Source organism: Eschrichtius robustus, chromosome 3 (assembly GCF_028021215.1).
Source record: "Eschrichtius robustus isolate mEscRob2 chromosome 3, mEscRob2.pri, whole genome shotgun sequence".
Taxonomy (NCBI): domain Eukaryota; kingdom Metazoa; phylum Chordata; class Mammalia; order Artiodactyla; family Eschrichtiidae; genus Eschrichtius; species Eschrichtius robustus.
The window spans coordinates 96,205,201-96,228,029 of record NC_090826.1 but is presented as its reverse complement, the minus strand read 5'-3'; the positions used below and the strand labels follow the sequence as shown (position 1 = coordinate 96,228,029).

At 46.7% G+C, this 22,829-nt stretch overlaps 1 protein-coding gene across 3 annotated transcripts in view; it reads right to left on the bottom strand.

Moving 5' to 3' along the window:
* Positions 1 to 1,122: 1,122 nt before the first annotated feature.
* The window catches only part of ELAPOR1 (endosome-lysosome associated apoptosis and autophagy regulator 1), a 67,951-nt gene continuing 46,244 nt past the window's right edge, over positions 1,123 to 22,829 (bottom strand). For 2 of the 3 annotated variants that reach the window (XM_068538098.1, XM_068538099.1), the window contains 15 exons: positions 17,513 to 17,601; positions 13,849 to 14,026; positions 12,987 to 13,115; positions 12,486 to 12,576; positions 10,765 to 10,870; positions 10,360 to 10,497; positions 9,311 to 9,574; positions 7,849 to 8,022; positions 5,620 to 5,800; positions 5,220 to 5,316; positions 4,647 to 4,748; positions 3,347 to 3,473; positions 3,091 to 3,269; positions 2,400 to 2,565; positions 1,123 to 1,298 (listed from right to left, as the gene is read on the bottom strand). In XM_068538098.1, the coding sequence (XP_068394199.1) occupies positions 1,230 to 1,298; positions 2,400 to 2,565; positions 3,091 to 3,269; positions 3,347 to 3,473; positions 4,647 to 4,748; positions 5,220 to 5,316; positions 5,620 to 5,800; positions 7,849 to 8,022; positions 9,311 to 9,574; positions 10,360 to 10,497; positions 10,765 to 10,870; positions 12,486 to 12,576; positions 12,987 to 13,115; positions 13,849 to 14,026; positions 17,513 to 17,601 (2,090 nt within the window). In that variant the 3' untranslated portion in view covers positions 1,123 to 1,229. The remainder of the gene's footprint in view (positions 1,299 to 2,399; positions 2,566 to 3,090; positions 3,270 to 3,346; positions 3,474 to 4,646; positions 4,749 to 5,219; positions 5,317 to 5,619; positions 5,801 to 7,848; positions 8,023 to 9,310; positions 9,575 to 10,359; positions 10,498 to 10,764; positions 10,871 to 12,485; positions 12,577 to 12,986; positions 13,116 to 13,848; positions 14,027 to 17,512; positions 17,602 to 22,829) is intronic. The other variant, XM_068538100.1, reaches the window with a different exon arrangement.

Below are 22,829 nucleotides of genomic sequence, written 5' to 3'. Positions count from 1 at the left end.
AAGGACAGGGGCATGAAAGTGCAAGGGTTCCCAGTTTGGTGAACACCTTGTCCAACTCCCCTAGTGTTTCCTCCTTGAAGACTGATCTGGATCTACTTACTGCTGGGGCATGGGCTACAAGTCCATGCCTTTCTTGGCCAGCCTAGAGGTGGTTTATTCTGTGGCTGAGCAGATGAATTAAGTTTAGAAGCAGACATCATGGCCACCTCAGGTCCATCCCATTGTGGGCTGGCTCTCTAGTAGGGCCCCGTTAAAATCTTGACCTCCTTGTGTTCTTTCAAAATATGACACACCTGTTCCCTAATATGGCCCAAGCCTCTAGGAATGGGGCACTCAAGGATGAGGAATTTTCCTCACTGGCAATGTTTGTCATTTCTGGGTAGAAGCAAGGAGAGAATAAAGCTAGAACATCTGGGATTGGGGCTTACCTGGTTCCCTTTAGTGTCATAGGGAGATGGTGGGAGGTAAAAAAAAAAAAAAAAGGCAGGGGGTTGGGGGGAGAATAGATCCATCAGGGCTTTTCCCATTTTCTCAATGAACTTTTTCCTTTGGCTCCAGTGAGACTAGTTATAGCTTACTCAAGAAAAGGGAATGAATTCCCCAGTTTAAAAAACAAAATAAAACCTTCCTTTATTGCCTCTTTGTGCTTATCAAGCCCTTTCTTACCCAGGGCTTACTCATTTGGCCCTCAGCCTATCCACTATACCAGCTTGAATTGGTTATCCAGGAGAGATGAATCCAGGCAACCGTGAAGATGGTTCATCAGGGGATGCCAGTACCCTCCTCACCCAGCCTCTCTCCTAAAGAGATCATGAGCTGAGGGCATATGATCAGGGAGACTCCCAGCTGCTTGTGCCCTTAAGTAAGAGGACAGGGGAAGGAGTTTCTATACTTAAAAAGAGAGAAATACTTTTGTTCCAGAGCTATAAGAAAGATGAGCAGATGAAGCTATGGCTCCGATGGCTGGTCCATTTTGGGAAACAAGATGCAAGCAAGGGAGTAATATATAAACAAAGTGTGGGTATATTTGGCAAGTTTGAGGCAAGCAGAAAGGAGGGTTTGGGTATTCTATAAAAAAACAAAGATCTGAAATTCAAACTTCTTCTGATAAGGCCACAACGAAGAGATTTCCAGCAGTGGGTGTTGCAGGAAACTGGCACCCACATTGCCACAGGCTTGCAAGGTGATGTGCCCAGGTGAGGAGGCAGGTGAGGTAGGGCAGCGCCCCCTCACAGGTCCATGTCTGGGCCTCCTGAGGATGTCTTCAGTGGCACCGAGTCAAATCCATCAGGAGTCCTCTGAAAGAGAGATGGTGACAGGAGCTGGCTGCTGCACGTGGGCAAGTTTGGGGAACAAAGGAGAGAAATGGAAAATAGGTGACAGAAGGAACCCTCATGAAATTCCTGCTTTCAGTGGCTTTGTGGAGACATGGACCTAAGATATCCTCTATTCTTCTTGCTCCTTTCAGCCAGCCAGAGGGTAAGAAATATCTTTAAAACCCCTTGCTCTGCATCTGTGTTGAATTCTAGAAGTTCCAGAAAGACTCAAGCATCCCAGGATAAATTGTTCTCCCATTGGTTAAAAAAAAAAAAAAAAATTCAAGGTCTAAGGAGGCCAAGGGAGTCACCCTGGAAGATCAGCACAAAGGGAATGAGATTCGGCCAAGTAAACACCTCCCCACCTTCCTTTCCTCGCCATCCCTCCCCACCCCGTTTGGATGAACTGGTTCAGGGCAGCAGTGAGCTGTGGGCTCTGGCAGAGTGGGGCTGCAGAGGGCAGCGGCCCTGGAAGAGTTGCTTGAATGTTCTCTGCTTGCCCCAGGCCCAGCGACAGTGTTGTCTGTATTACATTTATGAGCTCCAGACTCACTCACCCACCCACACAGTCAGCTCTTCCAGCTCAGAGTTGCTCAGTGGTGAACAGCTTAGACTAAGCTATGACTCAGCCTCCAAAGGACTGGGCCCAGACATCCGTGGGACAGCACCCTCCAATGGCCAAAGGAGAGCCGCACTTCTATCGGAAGTTGATCCTAGAGATCACCTCTTCCCCTCCCTCCAAAAAAGAAAAAAAAAAGGGCAGGGGGGAGGGGGTCATGAATCTTACAACATGGGTGGTTCAGTACTTCTGGAAGTTAAAAGGCCCAAACAGTCCATCCACTGGAGTGCATGTCGGGAGAGAAGGAGCCTAGTCAATAGCAGCCTTGGGCCCCAGGGGAAAGAGTATTGGTGTGGAAATACAGAAGGCAGAAGCCAGGATGCACAGGGTGGGGGGATAGAATAGTATGGAGGATGGGGAGCAGAGTAGTGGTCCCTGAACAATGTGGGGTCATTCAGTATCCTAGCACTGGTATCTTCTCCAGCCCTCCAGGCTGACCTCAGTGCACTGGCCAGGCTCCCTACCTTGGAGGTAAATGATCTGATCTTCCCAAAGAGTGACTTCTTGCTGGTAAAGATGAGGTCATCCTCCACATCCTCGCCTTCCATGATGGCACAGCTGTCGGCTGCTGGCAGGTCACAGTCCTTGAGGGTAGCATTCATCACCAGCTTGGAGTATTTGTACTCTAGCCTATGAAACAAGGGGATGGGAAAGACAAGACACCAGCATGTGGAATAAAAGGGAAAGAGGGAGAAAGGCTGGGCTGTAAAGAGATATCCCTATACCATGGGTAATGGAACTGAAGCATAGCAAAATGGTGTTGGGCTGGGCATATAGCTAAGGAATCTGACTCCCAAGTCAGGGATCTTTTTCCTCAAGTAGAGGTGTTTCTGTGATCTCAAAGCTTAATAGAAATAATGGAATTGTAAAGTCATTATTTTTATCATTAATAATAACAAATTAAGAATTCTCTTTGCTTTTCCTTTGAGAATCTAACAGCCCTTCACAGACTGCCATGTGATACCATCCCTGTTTAGGAGTCAGGATAACCAAGGCATACACTGGATAAGTGGCTCAACACGTCTCTGGCCAGAGTCACAGGGACTGTGGCCAATGCCAGAGAATAGCCCCATGAATTTATACTCTCAGATATTCTCTTCCCAGCTCAATGATCCAACCCTGGCCATCCCCAAACTGCAATACCCCAACATGTACTTTTGATTCTTTTTCCAAAAGTAACAGGTCAAGACGGTAAGCAGGATGGCAGTGCAGGTGCCTGCAGAGATGCCCACTTTCAGCCAGAAGTCTATCGTTTTGCAGATGGTGACTCTCTGCTCAGGCAGGGAGATGCCACCCGAGCACAGCTTTGGTTCTCGCCACACATAAGTAGTCTTCTATCGGGGAGAAAAACAAGGAACTCAGATATCACATTCCCTTGTCTCCTGGGAAGTCCCCAAGCAGAGATACCTACCTGGATCCCGGCCACGCAGCTGCTGACAATAGCGTGGTAGTCAGCAGCCGAGCAGAGTGGGCAAGCGGCCGCGCTCTCCCACAGGAAGTGGAAGTTACAACCATCACAGGTCCCATCGGAGCATGTGCTAGCAGAGCAGAAAGGAGACGTGAGCGCACACTCGCAGGACTGCTGGGAAGATCTGGCTGGAGTCGTGTCATCTCATAACTTGCCTGATCTGTCCTCTCCTTGCCAAACTGTTAGCTCCATCAGGATCCTTCCAACTAGTCCTTAACCCAGGTTTTGCTCTCCGATTTCCCTGATGATAAGAGGCCTTTCCGGCCTTCACCAGGGCTCCCACCCTCTGCCCGTTTGTTTCTGCTGACATCAGATGAGAAGTAATGTAAGCTGTCTGAGCTCTAGCATGGCTGCCCAACTAACCCCTCAGAAGCTCCTGTCCAACCCATGGACATGTGACATTTTGCAAAAGTCATATGCAGCTTCCTGCAGAGGGTGGAGGTGAGGGGCAGGGTTCAGGAATGAACTTCAGGTCACTGCTATCTGCAGTGTACTTTACTGTAACGTTTGCAACAAGAATAGTGATCTTACATTTTGACACCACTGCTGGGTCAAAATGTGCTGCTTGGCTCCCCATCTCCCTGATCAGTTGTTGTCTAGGAGCAGCATTTCCCAAACCATCTTCCTCAAGACTGGTACCCCTCAAGATGTTAGTGTTATGTGAAAAAAAGGAAGGTTAGCGGGGGAAGGGTACTGTAATCAAATTAGTTCAGGAGCCCTCAATTTAGTGCACTCAGCTATTAAACTCAGAATAGGGTCTTCCAGTTGTAGAGAGATTCCTAGGATTCCCTAAACCTTTACTAATCCTAATGATAATAGGAAGTAACCACATCTGGTGAAGTCCTCAAGTCTCATTATCTCATTTAATTCTCATAACAGCCCCCTGAGGGAATTTATTACTATCCTCATTTTACAAACAAGGAAGAAGAGGCCTAGAGAAGATAAGAACTGTATCCATAACAGAGCTGGTAAGTGGAAGAGGGGAATAGAATCTGGCTCTCAGTCCCAGCAGTTAGTCACTTTGCTAGGCAGCTGCTCCCATAATGGTCTGGGAGTGTGAGGGTAGTTTGACTCTTCCTTCTGTTCCATTCTTGACATCTAAAGACTGAGGGTTTGGAGCCATGACTGTGTCCCCAAGAACCCATTAATGGATCTCACATGGTTTTCTCTATTGCAGTACTCTTTGTTTGGTTCTTGGGACGTTATGAGGCCAAGGGAGGGAGACTTTTTTACATCCCTTTACCTTGGCAGCGACAGACTTCCAGGAGCAGGTTTCAGCAGACTGCATCTGACGCGGATGGTGGTTGATCTCCCAGAACTGCAGGACTGGGTCACATCATTGGACCTGCAGAGAAAGCAGCCCCCATGGGGGAACGAGTCACTCATCTGTGTCATTGGAGAGCCACTAAGTAAAGTCAACATGGAACAGTTCCCTCACTGGGGAAGTCTGGACTTGAGCTGTGGCCTGACACACAGGAGAGTGTTGGGGTCAGGGAGATCTGGTCAAGGGGAAATGCACTGGTCTAGGAAAGGCTAGCAGATGCACAACACTGGAGCCTCCCTTAAGCAGGAAGGGTAGTCTGCCACAGGTCATCCAGTATTCCTCCCTGCCACCAGGGGCAGACCTGCCCCAGGAATACCCAAGAAGCTAGGATGGGGAGCTCCCCGCCTTTAGTGCTCATTGCTGGGCAGGTCTGCTAGACCTTGGAAGTGGTCTGGCTTGATAAGTAGTAGGTGGCTAGAGAGGGAGGGACACCACAGAAATTGCGGAGGAGCCCTGGGTTTCACTTGGATTAGCCTGGCCTCTCATTTTCACCTATAAAAGAAGATCACGTCCGGTATTCCCAAGGGCTCCGGGTGGAAAAGTTCAGCTGGGGAGGTGATTCCGTCCAGAGTCATATCTGTTGTCACCCCTGCCAAATTAGAGCTCCTAATTAGTCCTCACTAGTAGCATTTAGCTGGCAACCACTTCTGTTCTTTCAATACCTGTCCACATCCCACCTTCCTTCATCTCATCACATCCTTAAGTGGCTCATGAAAGGGTGAACCAAAGGTTTGTCAGTGGCCCCAGGGGCATTTCGTACCCCAGGATGGAATAGGAAACAGAGGTCAGGAGGTTGGGCCCCTCACCTGGGGCCTTTTACCTCAGAGCCTGGTAGGCTCGCTCTCTCTTACACAGACACGCTCAGACAGGCGAGAGCAGCTGTGTTACTCACCGATAAGCCGATCTGCGAGGCTAACAGGCTGCGAGGACACTCCGGCCTTGTAGCCTGTCACCTCCGAGGGAATGATGACCGCCTGACACACGTAGGCTGTGATGGATTTGGAGAAACCTGACTCACCCTCAGGAATCCGGAGGTCAGTGACATTGTCAGTGCACACGGACATTTTCTTACCCTGGGCAGGGGGATGTGGGGAGGAAGTGGGAAGGAATGAGTGATCACAGAAGAACTCCCAAAAGGGAACAGGGAACAGTTCTTCCGTGTCTAAAATTTCAGCCTTCTAAGAGTGTGTTGCAGTGGAACGATTCATCCCAGTTCTAATTACAAGACAGATTTTAAAAGATAAAGAAGCTAAGAATAAGGCCTAGGTGTCCTAATTTCCAGAACTCTGGCTCAGGGATCCCCAGTCTTTTGTTTCCTTGGAGTCACTTGGGAGCCCTATATGAGCAGGGTTGTGAAGGTGGCAACTGATTTGGAGATCTAATCTACCAGCCCACCAGTTAAGGGCCTTCCTTATCCTAGTCAGTTTTCTAGGCAGATACTGAAATGTGTAACTAATCCCATGAAATTTATCTGGACCTCTGGCCTGCTTCTCATTCCCTTTCTGTGTCTTCCTTGGAGCTGTGATTCTACCATTCTTACTTTGGAAGCACCTTCCAGAGTGTCCTGGGGGTTAAAACAGACCCCATAACCAGCTCTCTCCCTGCCTTGAGGTAGGACATCTTAGGACCTACTGGACCCTATTCCATTAAAAAATATTTATCAACAGAAGAAAGATTGCTTCTCCTCCAGTCTTTAACAACCCATAGTGTATAGAATAGAACTCTGGAAGATGGAGGTAATTGAAACTCCTTCCTCGAGATTTTGTAATAGAAGAGATATTGAGATACTGTTCCTTTAAAAATTCTTCAAATTTATGGAATATGAATATATAACATGTTTGCTAATATAAGATCATTTGTTCAATATTTTAAATTTAAGTGGACCAAGCATTTAGAATGTAGGATTTTCAATATGATAAATTTTATTACAAATAGAGCTAAGTTGCTAAATCTGTTATCTCAGTTTATTTTCAAGATTGTAAAAAATAGGTAAAGAACATGAGAACAGAAAGGAACCTTTAGATTAGATAAGAATAAGGGAGCAAAGAAAAGAAAACTCACAGACTCTCCAAATTCCCATCTTCTCTCTCCCAACTCACTGACTGAAACTTTTGCTGCATGGGGCTTGCTTTAATCAGTCTCAATTCCTGAGTTATCACTGTCATTTCTGAGGCTTTAACTTCTTCAAAGACTTCTTAAAAACAAGATCGAGACATCTGTCTCTAATCTTTCACAGATTAGTTTATTTCTTGGCATGTTCCCTCTATAAACACAAATCAACTTTTTTGCATGCTGCAGAAGATGGGTAGAAGCTGTGTGGAATAAAGGCCTAACTTCCACACACAGTCACAGACTAAATGCTCAAGACGCTTTTTATTTTGCAACATTTGAAATTAACTTTCCAGCCGCTAATCGTGGCTTGTTTGTAATTTAGTCAAGTGCAGTGGTGGTGTGATTACCCTTTACATTTCTGCCTTTGAATTTTGCATCCAAAATATTTGCAGCAGCCTGAAATGCTGATGGTAACATGTACTGTCAGCAAAGATACATGTAGGTGAAATAAAGAGTAATTTATTTTATTCAGCCTCTAGAAAACGAAAGGCAAGTGTCATGATTACTGAAGACTGCTTTTTTAAGGAAAAAAAATCTTTCTCCTGCATAGTTTTTTTTTTTAATTGAAATATAGTTGATGTATGTGCATAGTTTTTATATAATCATTCTGAGGGAATAAAGGTCAGGGAGGAGTAAATCTACACCTTATTTTATTTTATTTTAATTTAAAAAATGAAAAAAACTTTTTTCGGCTGCACCGCACGGCTTGTGGGATTTCAGTTCCCCAACCAGGGATGGAACCCGGGCCCTGGCAGTGAAAGCACGGAGTCCTAACCACTGGACCGCCAGGGAATTCCCTACACCTTATTTTAAACACGTTCATTTTCCTAAATGTTTATAATCCAGATGATTTGATTTTAGAGGAGAAAGCCCTCAGGGAGAAGAATAATCATTTAAAAACCTTTGAATCTCCCCAGTCCTCTGCGATCTGAACCTCCCGTGTCCTCTGGCCTCTGATCCACTGGCGCCCCCTTTCCGTTCTCACATGGTCAGTGCCTGCACAGCTTACCTGGTTTCCACAGAGACTGAGGGTAAAGTGGTGGAAATATTTCAGCCCTTTGGAAGTGAAGCTTGGCCCTCCAGCCAGAGAGACGGTGTTTTCCAAAGCCAAGAAGTTGTAGTCAAAAGTCCTGGTCGGAGTGCTGACTGAGAAGGTACAGTCATTGTAGCACAGGGAGTGGATCTGAGGGGAAAGGGGTCCGTCAGGCCGGCTGCGCAGGCAGGGCCTTGAGGAGGCCCCACGGAGAGTGGCAGTCACTCTCCCCAGCCTGGTCCAGCCCACGCAGGGTGAGAGAAGAGGAAGTATGGATTAGGGGTGGGCATTAAAAGATGCGAAACAGGGGCTAGTGTGGTTTATGTACATCTTGCCATTCAATTATTAGCACATATATCATGTACAAACCCAAACCTCTTATTTTTCAGTAGGTAGTTGGGTCAGATTCTGTAGCCTTGTTCCTATGCCTAGATTATAAAACTCTCTCAAGACATGAGATAGCCCTTCTTACTTTCAAGCAAAAGACAACAAGGTGCTAACTGGAAGAAGGGTGTCCAAGATGGCAGAAGAGAAGCTACAAGCCTGGTCCCCCTCCCCGCATTTAAACCTCACCGAACCCCAGATTACTTTTTCCCAGGCTCTCTGTAGGAAACTGAGCCATAAACCCCTTTCTTGCTCATTTTAAGGTCCCCAGGCAGCAGCGGCCTTACACAACTGTCAGTCCCTCCCATAGCAGCAGAGGGAGCCCTGGGGGAGGAATTTTGTGGCAAAAGTCCAGGGTGCCCCGAAGAGGTTGCCAGGGGCCTGCAGAATTGATGCACTTATTGCACAGCTAAACTGAGCAGCATCTGCAGACTGTGTAAACAGTGTCTTACAAATGTGTGTCCATGTGGTTGTGATTAATAAAATTCAAGTTCACTTAAAAGCATTAATGAATAACTAAGAGCTTTTGGTCATAGTATTTTCTTAGATTCAGGAAGTGCATGGGGGAAACAGCACTGCTGCTCCACTTTAGAAGAAACCCCTGGGAAAGGAGACAGCAATATGCCAGTTAACCATATGTCCCAGCAAAGGTGGGTTACCCTCCCCACAAAGAGGAGGCAAATTCCCATGATAACAGGCTGGACTGAAGTAGGCTGAATTTGAGCCACAAGTCCCACTACTCCTTCCCTTCAGGTGTCTGCACAGATGTCAAATAACCCTCTGGACCAGATGGTCACAGATCTCCCTTACCCATCCCCTGAAGATGAGACTCGCTCATGACTGAGGCCCAGACCCTGAAAACCAACCACTACAGCTAAGAACTCTCCATCTATGGTCATAGCCTGGCTGGGTATCCTCTAGGACGCCAACCTGGGAGTATACTAGGGGGAGTCCTTGGGTGTCAGCCCCTCAAGAACCCCACCCAGGACCCGGCACCCTCTGAGGTGGCCCATTCAGAGGGCCAAGGTTAGGATGCACGGCCAACTGCTGGCACCTTGTTGCTCTTGGTTCCTGGACCGCAGGTCATGCAGGCCTGGGCGCCATAAGGCTGGTGGGCTTTCAGGATTGTGTTAGGGGGGCAGGAGCGGCAGGTTCCTGAATCCCGATCGATATAGTAGCCAGCAGGACAAGAGGTGCAGGAGGAGCCTATGTCAGAGGCTTCCAGGGCACAAGGACGGCAGTAGGAAGCCACGCCATCCACGACATTGGTGACATTGATGGAGTAGATCTTGGCGACGTCATTGGTGTACTTTCTTCCCTGGAAACAGAGACAAGAGGAGAGTGGGCCAAGTCCTGAGCAGTAGCAATTGAGTGCTCTGGAAATAGTATGAGTATGACTTAATATTTTTTAGCCCGTGATACTTGAGAAAAATCTTTAGAAACATCCTATTCTTTTTACTCACTTAACAGTAGCTCTTTATGTACATTTTGTGTCATTTTAAAATAAGACTGAACAATTTAAATGACATATAAAAATATTAAGTACCGTGGGGAAATATGCGGTAGATGCTCATATTTTTTTAAAAAGCAGTTTTTTTCCTTATAAAAGAAAAAAGAGTATTTGTAGAGAAATAAAGACTGTATAGGAGGTACTTCATATGTTAACTGGGTTATCTCTGGGTAGTAGGATTATGGGGGATTTTCTTCTTTTTGCTTACTTCTATCTTTTAAGTTTTCTTGCAATGAACCTACATTATTTTGAGTTAAGAAAATACAACAAAACCGGAGTTATTATTATTAAAAACAAGAGCAGGACTGAACAGGGTATACCAGGTCAGGAACCACACGTGTCCTCAGGGCAGGTCTGCTGAGGAGGGACAGGTCATTTTAGGAGTTTACAGTGTCATTTTCCCCTGGAAGTCATTTGGACAAGGCTAGGTGCTCCTCAGGGGCTGGAATAGGCGTTCTTTGCTTGACTCCGTAGGAGTCTTCTAATCCCTGGATTCTGAAGCTCAACCTCATACTTAAGCTAATGCAGGACTCCTTCCAGGTTCAGAGGTCTCTTCTGGGCGCTGAGCATCTGAGTAAGGTCAGTAAGCTTACTGTCTCATGAAAAGTGGTTCTCTGGAAGGCCCAGGTGAAGCTCATGGTAGCGTTCTCCTCAATGATGTAGGTATAGGACTGTTTGCCTTTGGAACCTCTCCACGTCTCCACGGGACTGTTGGTCCTAGAATTCATACCCTGAACCCAAGACAGAGAAGTGAAGAAGGCATGATGGCTGGGTGGCTGGTGGGGAGAGGATGCCCATACCGCTGCCATCCTGGGGGCCATCACAGTGGGTTAGACCCATATTAAACGGTGCAGTCCCTGACAGACAGTCAGGCCCTTCCTCTGCGAAATCACTGTAATCAAGGGTGTCAGTTATGTTGATACCCCGACAGGGCAGAGGGGCCAACCCTCCCAATAGTCCCTGGAAGCCCCAAAACAGGCAAAGAAAGGAAAACGTACCACCATGAAGTAGAGCTCGCAGTTCACAGAACAGATGGTCTCAAAGACAAACGTGATCCTGGCCACCTCTTTATTCTCTGTGTCTGCCATCACTGACTGTGGAGGTCTGTGGGGCAGAAATCAAAAGTCGGTTCCAGAGACAGACAGTGCTAATTGAAGAGACCAGATGGCAGCAAAGGGTCTGCTGGGGGACAGGATTAAGTTCTGAGTATGTTGGAAAGAGCATGGACTAAGTCCAATTCGGCCACCCTAGCTGTGTGAACTTGACCTAGACAAACTGTAGTTTCCTCATCTGTAAAACGGAGGTAATAATCTTTCTTATTTACCTCCCATCATTATGGTAAGATCCGAAGGCATAACAGATGTGGAAGTGCTTTGTAAAATGCTGTATAGCCTCACAAGCAGAGTGTGGTCTCCAGACCCACTGAATCAGAATCTGTGCATTAACATGATTCCCAGGTGATTCATATGCACGTTAAAGTTTGAGAAGCACCACTATCATAAGATGTCAATTGTCTGCATTCGCTCAGCAGCTCTCTCCCAGGGATAGTGGGGATTTTGCCTGGATTGAATTAGCAGGTACTTCAACTTGTTTCTTTAACAAGGTTCTCAGGCTGGTCCTTCTTTGGAGAAAGAGACAGCCATGCCCGATGGGTGGGGATGGTGGGGGCGATGAGTGGGGTGAGGAAGTGCTTTACTGCTATAATCATATTTGCAAATTGAAAAGTACTTTGGGGAGTGTTACCTCCCAAAAGTCTAAAAAGTTTGCTTACCTCATAAACATGGGATATAGCTGTTCGGCTCTGAGTAATGTAAATTAAGGGAAGGGAAACCTTTTGAGCAACCGCTGTGGCTGAGCACTGTGCCAGGGATGGAAAGGAGGGAGCTTGAAGGAGGGAATGGAGAAGCCAAATTTGCAACCGGGACGCCGATTCAGTGGTTCCCCCTGACCTCTAAAGCACATATAGGCAGAAGAGTTCACTTTGGCTTTGGAAATCCATTAATGGCTTTTCTTTTGGCTTTGGCCATTTGCTTGAATTCTGAGGACCTCCCGTTCCCAGCTCCTCCCTACACAGTGGTGCTAACCGATGGGCTAGAAGAATCATCTCCATCTGAGTTAGTCCAAAATCACAGACTGTCAATCCCTCTTGTTTTACAGACAAGGAGCCTAAAGCCTATAGGGGCACAATGGCTTTCCCAAGTTCACCTAGCCGGTAGGTGGCAAAGCTCAAGTGCCCTATCTTCCGGTCCCGTGTTCTTTGCACCGTACCACCCTGCCTGTATTTTTTTTAATGGCAAACAAATTGCTTATTATCCTAGGTCTTCTTGGGATATGGGGATAAATATGACAAGAACAATCCCTCCCAATCTTCTTGCCCCAAATAAAGATGAACTGTCTATGGGCACCTCTGGCCCTATTTTTTTACAGGTTTTTAAAATCTTATCTGATGCTGTGAGGAGGAGGAATTCAAGTAGCATGTGGCCAAATGATGGGAGAAGCTAGACGGGATGAGAGAGCAGTAGGTAATCAGCATGGGCAGCATCTAAGAATGAGTGTTAGCATTCAGGTTAACTTTATCAGACCATAACCATGGTTTCCTCTGTTCTGAACTGACACTTCCACCAGCCAGAAGCCCTCTCCTCTACAACACTCCTAGCTATGTGGGACTTGGATGTGGCCAAGGGTGGTGTGGGCTTCCCTTTAGCTTTGTACTCCTCACCTAAATCCTGGCACAACCAGAGTGAGAATCATGAAGTCATTGTCTGAGGCTCCAACAGCTGTATAAATGTGATCACCAGCCACCTCCCAGCCTGGAAAAGGAGAGGGAAGAGTTAATGCCCAGTGGTCTTGGGTGCAGGGCAAATGTGCACCCAGATGACACTCTGGAAGAGAGATAACACCATCCTTTGAGGTGTTCAGAATCACCGCCAAACAAACCATGTTACTTGTCTGGCTACTTTGGTCAAAGTCTCTGAAACTCTCAGAGCACACGGCCTTTGGAGTGTGTACACATTGTTTCTAGTTCTGTTTCTGTCTCTAAAACAGAGGCTTGGCAGAATATATATTATATGTCCATGGGCAGTGGAGCATGCAAGGGATTGCATGGCATGATTAGCTCATTTTTCTCCAGACATCCCTACTATGAAGAAACGTGAGGTGGGAAGAGCCCCTGTGGCAGTGCAGCGAGCTGAAAGCTCACAGTCAGGAGGGAGGCAGTTACCTGTCATGCCCTTGTACTCAAAGTTGATCCCACTGAGGACGGTCGTTTCCATGTTCGTGGGCAGCGTGTTCCACCATTTGTATTCGAATCCCACGGCAGGTTCGGTCCCCGCTGGGCAGTGGCTACAATCTGGGGAAGCCGTAAGATCCACGCATTCAGCAGGAAGGCCACAGCCACCCTTACTGGAGCTGCTGTCACACAGACAAGTGGCAACAGGGGTGGGCAGCCCAACAAGAGTGGTGCTGAGCACCGTTGCACAGTGACATCAAGCTGACTCGAAAGCATTCTGACAATGTATTTAACAAACTCAGGGTGTAAACACTGACCCTTCATTCTCATATTCCAATTAGGCTACTGGCCCGTCAAATTATTCATTTTAAAGCCTAAACATATCCTCTGGCCTGATACATATCGTTAATATTATTTTTCACATTGTTATCCTCAAATGCCTTCTCATTAATAGGTATACAAATCCCCCCAACTCCTTTTTTGCAGAGTGGCTTACAAATTCTGGTTGTGTCAGTGTGGCCATCCCAGCTCCCTAAACCTTCTAGGTAGCGTCCCCGCCACATGCTGGAAGCCTCTGATGTGAGGATTGGGTCCCTTCAGGCCTGAGTCACATTCAAAGTTGGAATGAGGAGGAAGGCTGGCAGTTCTCAAGTATGACTCGGACCTACAGACAGGGCCCACCCTGACCTCTCTTCTCCTGAACATAGCCCTCAGAGGTGGCCTGGCCCTCCCTGCCTCCCTTGGAAGGACAGAGCCTGTGTTCAGCTGACACTGGGAGTGCCCACATGGCCCACCCATGTGGGTGGTGTGGGAATGGACGCGAGGCAGGGATTGGGGCGGGGGGAGGGGTTACCGGAGCCATTGGAATAAGAGCCATAAGGGCAGGGCTCGCAGGTGCTGCTGTTGGTCTTGAAGAAACCAGGGTTGCAGGGTGGGCAGCGGGTCTTCATGCCAGAGGCGGGCAGCTTCACTGCCCCCTCCAGATCCTCACTGCAGATTTTCGGCTGGGCCCATTTGTACATGAGCTGTGTCTGCAGAAACAAAGCATGACTCAGCCTGCCTGTGTGGGATTAGCACATCTTCAGGAATTTACCTTGAGAGTGGGGGGATTCTGGGCTCCAGTGAAAGCTCCACCACGGTGGGGCACTTTGTTTTGGTCACCGATATATCCCAGTCCCGTCGCCTAGTGCCTGGCACATGGTCGTGCTCAATAAATATCTGCTGAATGAATGTTGACTGGATGAAGAGGGATAGACCTAATGAGGACTCGTGTGTCGGATGGAATGGGGGGACCAGTTGCCTCCAGAGAAAGCTCTGATTCCAGTGTAGAATCTTATTACTACCAATGTCACAGGAAAAGCAGCTGGTGAAAATCCCAGAACACAAAAAGGCATGGAGTAGAGGTGGCTTATGTAACCCCTGGGGGGAAGAGAGGATGGCTGAGGTGTCCCAATTTGTCTTCCAAGTGTTGTCTTTGCTTTTTCACTTATTCAGTAGGCATCTATAGCAAGTCTAATACATCTATGTGACTCAGAGATGAATGACGTGGCCCCTGCCCTCAAGGAGCTCACCGTCTAGCAAGGGCACCAAGCACATAATAACAATCCCCATGGGGGTATGGACTCTACGTTCTCTGAGACATCCAGGCAAGAGGAACGACGTTGGTTAAAGAACACAAACTTCCAGTTATAAGATCAGTAAGTTCTGGGTATCTAAGGTACAGGTGATTAGAGTTAATAATACTGTATTATATACTTGAGAGCTGCTAAGAGAGTAGATATTAAACATTCTCATCACAGAAAAGAAATGGTAATTATGTGACCTGATGGAGCTGTTAGCTAGCTCTATGGTGGTCATCATCTTGCAGTATGTAAGTGTATAAAATCAATACATTGTACACCTTAAACTTACACAATGTTATGTGTCAGTTATATCTCAAAAAAAACAGGGGAAAAAGGCAAGAGGAACGGTCAGCCACCAAGTCAGTGGACAAGAGAGCATTGTATCTGTCACTTACTAGGGTCGTCCCTAGTCTTTTGATGGAGAAGTTGGATAGAGAAGAGGAGATGAATTACAGGAGGTCTCGGTGAATCAGGGGTGAGGTTGGGCAGTGTCAAGCTTCCCGTGTGGCCCTCGGGCAAGTCAGAAACAGAAGGATTGCATTGAGGTGATGATGCAAATGCTCTGTGTAGCATACCATACATGTGAAAAGGTGGGTGAATAAAGCATCGGTCCATTTTATTAAGGATAAGAAATGACAGGGTCTTAAAAGGGTCCCATGCTGCCTTCATTGAAGGTGAGCCCTGAGACAGACAACTCTTCTCCCCGCCCAGCTCAGCCTTTCTCCCTGTGAAGAGCAGCCAGTGACCAGAGACCTGGACTAGTGCTCTAACCTTATCTCACCTGGCTTGTCTCCTTGAGTCTCATAGAGAGAAAGGTCTGGGGAGCTGGTAGACTGATTGAGGCCATCTCTTGGAGCAGCACACACAGCAGCCCCAGTGGATCGGCCATCCTGGTCCCTGAGAAAGCCCTGAGGCACAGCAAAGGCCATAAAGGCAATAATAGGAGTCCCTTGATTTTAAAATACAGCTTAGAAAACAAAATCCCGAGCAGAACCAGTGTGGGCCTGAGGGCTGAGACTTCTGTAAAGCACTCCTGGTGACTGCATATTCCTGTGCACTACTTACCATGAATACTCCAGGGCTCCTCCCTGAGCTGTGCTTTGGCGGGGCTGCAAGGTGGGAGCACTGACTCTGGCCCCACTCAGCATTTAAAGACCCTCAAGGTGATCAGGGGAGGGCAGACACCCAGGCTTGCAGGCATCAGAGCACACTACGGATCTAGAATGCCTTGGTCTAAGCCGGGAGGGGAAAGAGTGGGGCAGAAGGAAGCAAAGACAGCCACAATCGGCCACATGTTATGCCCTGGAGGGAGAAGAGGAGCCGGATTGTCCTCATTTAATTAGTGGGTCAACTGAGGCCAAGAAAATGACAATAATTTTTACACGGTCATGCAGAACACCAGACATTATAGAACTGGGTCTAAGGTGCAACTGACAAGATGTATCATTTCGCCTCGCTGCTAGGGAAGGGGATTTTGTTCCAAACATGAGGGTGGGGTGGGGCAGTGCGGGGCCGGGGGTGGGGGTGGGGGGTGGGGTGGTCAGTAAGAGATGACTATAGAAACAATCACCGTAAAGGACTGGACTTTATCCCTCGCTTAATTAGCAAAAAGAGGATTCGGCCAGCCAGCCAGCCAGGAAACATTTATACATCCTAATAGCCAAGCATATGCTTAGTGCTGAATGATGCAGAGTTCCCCACTCCTATTTCTTGAGAGGCTCTGATTTAGGGATATAGGCAGTCCATTCAGAATGTCTAATCTGAGACAGATCCCTCCACTTGTGCCCTTGAGCCATCCCTGCTCATTTCCTGTTGTTCCTCGAAGTCATCAGGCACACACCTGCCCCCTCTACACCTGCTGCGTGCCCCCTGCCTGGAGAGCTCCCCTTCACCTCACTCAGGTCTCTGCTCAAATGTCACCTTCTCAGAGAGGTCATCCTTACCCTCTCTAAAATAGCTCTGTCATTCTTTATCTCCCAATCCTGTTTTATGTTTTTCTTCCTACCACTTACTACCATCTGATGTATTATTATACACCCATTTGTTGTCTGTCTGTTGTCTCTCCCTCCACTTGCTCCCCAACAAGAATTAAGCTCCACGAGAGTAGACGTTCTCTTGGTTTTGTGAGCTGCTGCACACCTAGCGCCCAGCACAGTGGCTGGTTGTACATGTGAACAAATGGCCTCCTCTGAAACACCTTCCCTGCCCGCCACCCCCTGTCCTGGTCACTCCTCTTCTGGGCTCCCCCAGTGCCCTGCACACCGTCAGGCCCATCTTCCTTGTCCCTGCCCTCCCGCACAGGACAGGGAGCCTCTGAGGGCAGGAGCCCGTCCTGCTTGTCTCTGATGCCCCAGCTGGAGAACAGTGCCAGGCACAACAGCTGATAACTCAAAAAATGCCTGTTGACTCAATGGCAGAGCAGACTACAAAGGAATGTCTTTCTGAGGCAGAAAGCCTGGGGGGAAAGAGGGAGCCAGCAGAGATGGAACAAGTCAGGCCATTCTCCAGTGAGCCAGGAAGTAGGAATCATCCCCTTTGCCAGCCCACAAGAGCAGCGCCGAGGGGACAAGTCTGATGAGTTCCGTGAAGAAATAAGTATGCGTGGACAGGCAGCCATTGCCCAGGGGGTGAAGCAAATGGAAGAAACCAAGGAAAAGAAAATGAAGGTGTTTTTTGAAACAGAGCATATGTGAATAAGCAGCGGAACAAATGTGGCAAAAACAGCTTCTGACCTGAAAATAAATGAGGTCATATCGTTTTGCTTCCCCACTGGCCCCAGGGCCACTGCAGAGGTCGGTGGGGTTTTCTTGGGTGCCAGTTTCACTGGCCGCTGGAGGTCTGAACCTGGCAAAGCCCAAGGAGCAGGCAAAGGGGGTCCATGACCGTGCTACCCACCTCTCCACTGGCATCACAGGCCGTGTGAGTGTAGAAGTAATCTTTGTCTGTGCAGGCTGGCCGCACTCTGCAGGTGGAGGATCCTTTTTCTAAATGGCAGACGCAAGGACAAATATATGAAGTTAAAAAAGCAGAGCTCTTGACCACTTGCTCATGATGCTATAATGCCCAAGACCTTGGGGTGAGGCACAACACAGACACTGCAGAAAGTAGACAATCCTGCACACCCACCTTCCCTTTGCCTGAGCGGCATCATTTTCGGTCCCTAAAGCCCTGGTCAGATACACCCTTTGCGCCTCTCCCTGGTGCTGATGAGAAACCACTGGGCCTGCCCTGTGGAGCAGGGCATGGAGAGGTGGACTGGCCAAAGGACCAGCAAGGAGGGAGGTAGCTAGAAGGAGCATCTTGCAGGTTTACCACAAATTCCCTGGAACTCGCCATCTTCCAGGTGCCTCAGAACCCTGACTGTGCAGGTGGTTTTTCTACTCCTGAAGGGTTGAAGCAAAACACAGGAAAGCTTAGGACAGTGCTTCATCCTCTTACTCCAATTCTGTCTCTGAATTGTCTCTTAATATATGCCTAGAATGAAGGCCTTCCACCTCTGTATTTCCCCTTCTCCATGCAACGATCCTATGCAAATAAGGCGACGATTTAATCCAACTCTTTCCACTTTCCCCACCCCCAGGCCTCACAGCACTATCTCTAAGCCTTGACCTGAACTTAATGAAAAATGTTATTATCATTTTATTTACTTTACTCTCTGTATATTCTTTTTTTTTAAAATATTTATTTATTTAGGCTGCGCCAGGTCTTAGTTGCGGCACGTTTAGTTGCCGCATGCGGGCTTCTTAGTTGCGGAATGCAAACTCGTAGTTGCGGCATGAGAACTCGTAGTTGCGGCATGAGAACTCGTAGTTGCGGCATGCATGTGGGATCTAGTTCCCCCACCAGGGATCGAACCCAGGCCCCCTGCATTGGGAGCGTGGAGTCTTACCCACTGCGCCACCAGGGAAGTTCCTCTGTATATTCTTCTTATATCTAGGTTAGTTCTGCTTTAACCCTATGAACCCCTGGATAGCAAGAACTATTTCAATGAATCCCTCTTTAAAGCAATGGATTTCACCTTTTTTGAATTACAAACCATTTTGAGAATTTGAAAAAAAGACCTGTTTCCTGTATCCTGAAAAATATACATACTTCATGCAAATAATTTTTTTAATTTCCAGGAGATTTACTTTCTCCAGAATAAAAACCACTGCTTTACAGAGTGCCAGTACAACACTGCTTACTATTACTGTCACCACTATTTCTAATATGACTACTGTGTTACCTGCAGGTAAGCAGGTGATAATGGTGAGACCGCTTCTCTCTCTCTATTACCTGACAGGCAGTTTGGTAGAATGGAATGAGATTTTTAAGTCAGACAGATCTGGGTTTGGATCCTGCTTAATCATTTAGTAGCTGTGTCACTTTCGGCAAGTTACTTAACCTCTCTGAGCCTTTGTGCTCTCACCTGTAGAGCAGGAATAATAATATCTACTTACTGGAGCCAGCACATACCTGACACATTGTAAGTAAGAATTTGCTAAGTGCTGGTAACTATTATCGCCTGGGTTTGTGGGAATTATTTTTATTTGGTAACTATCATGGGATTTTTAGTAAGGATTAAAAGTCTCCTTTCTCTTCCAGTTAAGGCTTATTTCTCAACTGGTCCCTTCTTCTTCCCAAGGCACCAAATGAGTTGCTAGATCGGAGAATCTCCTAGTTACCGCCTTGTTGGCCTGCACTGGGGAGTTCCCTCAATCACACATTTCCATGCCTCTTCTGTCCCCATCTTAATTAGCCTGGGCAAGAGGGAACTACTGGCTGAGAAACAGCTGGGGTCTTCTCAGCTCATTTACTTGGTTAACAGACAAAGGCCTATTTCAACATAGAGGGATCCAGGGACTCCTGGTTTTGACAGACTTGGCCAGGAGAAATTTGGGGGGAGATGCTGAAAATAAGCCAGTTCCCAGGCCCTTGCATATTAGATGTAGCAAATTGCAAGTTACGTGTTAGAAAGTGCATTCCACACAAGGACCTTTCTCTGCTTGTCAAATATTTGTTCAACCTGACACCCCAGCTCCGGGTTTCAGCAAAAAGGGTCCAGCTGTTTACACAATGACAACTTCTAAACTGGTTTCAATAAATGATTAACGCAAATGCTGAGCCAGACCTCACTTTCCCAGCTCAGGTTTCATCAAGGTGTTGAAGCTGGAGACTAGTCATGTTTGAAGGATTGGCCTAGATATTTGTTGAGAAAATGAAAAGTGATTCCTGTAGGACTGGCCCTGGGTAAAACTGTATGAAGATAAAGTTTATCTTGGGGGCTCCACCTGCTCTTTCTGCACCTTCCTCCTCCTTTCCGTATCTTCCCCCTGCCTCCGGAAATACAGCCTTCTCGTTCTGATCCTTTTTATCCAAGGAAAACATTTCCCCTGAAGATTTAAGTACCTAATGAACCCAATGCCCAGCTCCAACACCACCACAGACTCTGGGCAAATCCCTTAACCTCTCTGAGCTTCTCCTAATTCATTTGTAAATGGGGAAATCACCCCTGCACTATGCTATGAGTAATGAGAAAATGTTTTGTGAACTGTAAAGTACTGTACAAGTGACTTATTATTGTTACCTATGCCCAGAGTGGTTTTACACCACAAGAAGACTGCTGGGACAGGCCTTAATGTAAATGAATAAATAAAATTAGTGCTTACTACATGCCAGACACCGTTCTAAATCTTTACCTGTTTTAATCAGTGCACACAATGATGCTATGAGGTAGATACAATTATTGTCATTCCCATTCTAGAAATGAGAAAACTGAGGCACAGACAAGTGACTTGCCCAAGGTGGTGCAGCTAGGAAGTGGTGGAGCAAGTACTTGAACCACAGTGATTTTGTTCTGGAGTCCATGCCCTTAAACCCTGTGCTGTTCTATTAGGAAATGAATCCCTAATATTAAACATAACACAAAGGAATAAATCCTAATGATCAAATTTAATCTCTCAGTGAGAAAGATGCTTTCAGTCAAGCCTTTGTCCCTGACATCCACATGCACATCAGCTCCTCATTAGTCTAGGTCCTGGATACGGGCAATGGCACCTGAGGCAAAATCTTCTGACTGTAGCTTCTGCCTCCAGCTCTTCCTTTCCTCATCCATTTTCCAAATGGCAACCAGAATGGTCTTTCAAAGGCACAAGCCAGGTCATGTCATTCTCAGTTTTAAATTCTTTAATGGCTTCAAACGCTGATAGGATCAAATCCCAATTCTGTAGCAATGGCACAGAAGGGTTTAACCCTAACCTGTTCCCTGCCCACCTCCTAGCCTTGGATGCTTATTCTCTCTAAGTAAGCTGCAGCAGTGCTGAGTTACTCCTGGATCCCTGAGCCTTCTGGCCTTGGCTCACACTTCTTCCAGAATATCCTGTCCCCATCAAATCACCAACTCATCTTTCAAGATAGCTTATCTTTCAAGACCACAGCTAGTGCAGCCTTTCCTCCCTCACCAGAGAGGACTGACCACTTCCCTCTTTTGCTTCCACCGCACGTTACACTCAGTACTCCTATCCTAGCACCTCCTGTACCGTGGAGTTATTACACTTGGAGTTTCTATAACCACATTTCCACTTTTGACATAAGCTGGAGGGCAGCACCAGCTGTAACCCTAGCATCAAGCCCAAGCCCTGGCACCCAGTGGCCACTCAGAATATATTTACAAATGAATGACTAAATGGTCACAGGGCCTCCTGCCACTCCCTTTATGTACATTACATCATAGGCTCTCATCAGACTCTCTCTGCATTTTCCCAGTCTCCCACTGACCCTGTATTCTGGAACAATCAAGTCCCAAAGAAATGTGATACTCTTTGTATCCCAAGCTGAACATATTCTTCATAGTAAAATCTCACTTTCCATTTAAAGAGGTGGATGGAGAAATCAGTAGCAAAAGGAGAATAGACTCCAAGAATTTAGACTCCCAAACTAATACCTTCATAACCACTCTCTGGATAGAAATCAATTTACATAGCATTGATCAAAACACTCTGTAAGCAGTTCTTCTAGAACCACCTTGCCATTTAAACCCTGTACCACAGCGGGGCTGGAAAGGGAGCTGGAGAAAAAGACTAACAAAGGCTGCTATTGATAGAGCAGGGAAGAGGAATATGAAATTCAAGTGGAAAAACAGGAATTTAGACTTATAGGTAAAAACTTCCCCCAAGATCTAAAAATCTCTGTTCTTGCTGAAAGCTACACTCATTTGGCAAGATCTGTGTAGATAAATAGAACTTCTATTTTAGGAATGGTGTAGAAATAAGCAGCTCACAAGGTCAGTGGCGGGTCTTGGCTGAGCAAACACGTACTGTGACGCCTGTGTGAAGAAGGGTGGGTGTGTCTGTGTAGGGATGGGGGTGTCTGATTAAGAGAGGGCCTTGAGCCGGGTTTGTATACAGTTCTGTGTAAAAAAGGAAAAATGGAATAGTTATGGGCATTTGCAGGGGAAGGGAGGGGACTCTTTCTCTCTCCCTACCTGTTTGTTTCAGAACCTGTCTTGGAGATTGGTCGCTGTGCCAGTCATTGGACTGTCTAAGCACAGGGCCCTCTGGGGACACTACCCATCTTATACCAGAGCCCTGCTGCTCCCGAGATCCTCTCAAATAACCAGGTCCCGTTTCTCAAGTTGGGCTGTTTTAGGAAATTATCCAGGACTGCAGAAATAAGCTGCTTCCCACTGTCCTCTTATTTTCGCTTAGAGCAGTGGTTTTCCAACTGTGTTCCAAGGAACCCTGGATTTCCTGACAAGGCCTGCTTTGAATTCAATGGATGCTTTGGATAAAAGATTATAGCTTCTTGCTCTCAAAATGTTTTGCGTAACAATACGACCTCATGGCTCTTCTAAATTAACTTTGATGATAATTGTTATAAATTAAAATGTATAAATTTATACCTCTTTTATCTACTGTATATATTATTTATAATTATAATCTTAATTAAGGTTTCATTAAAAAACAATTGCAACCCCTTTCCATAGCTTTCCTAATTCCTCTAATTCTGAGCTGCTTTTGCTTTTTGCCATGGTACCCTGCACTTTTGCTGTCTAATACACTATATAATTTATTATATATTTATTATTTAGTTATTATAGTTATTACGTATTCCATTTACATTCCAGAATGTAAATTCCATGAAGACAGGGACCCTTGTCTATTTTTTTCACTGATGTATTCCAAACACCTAGAGTAAAGGCCTGGCAGATAGTAGAGGCCGATAAATACTTACT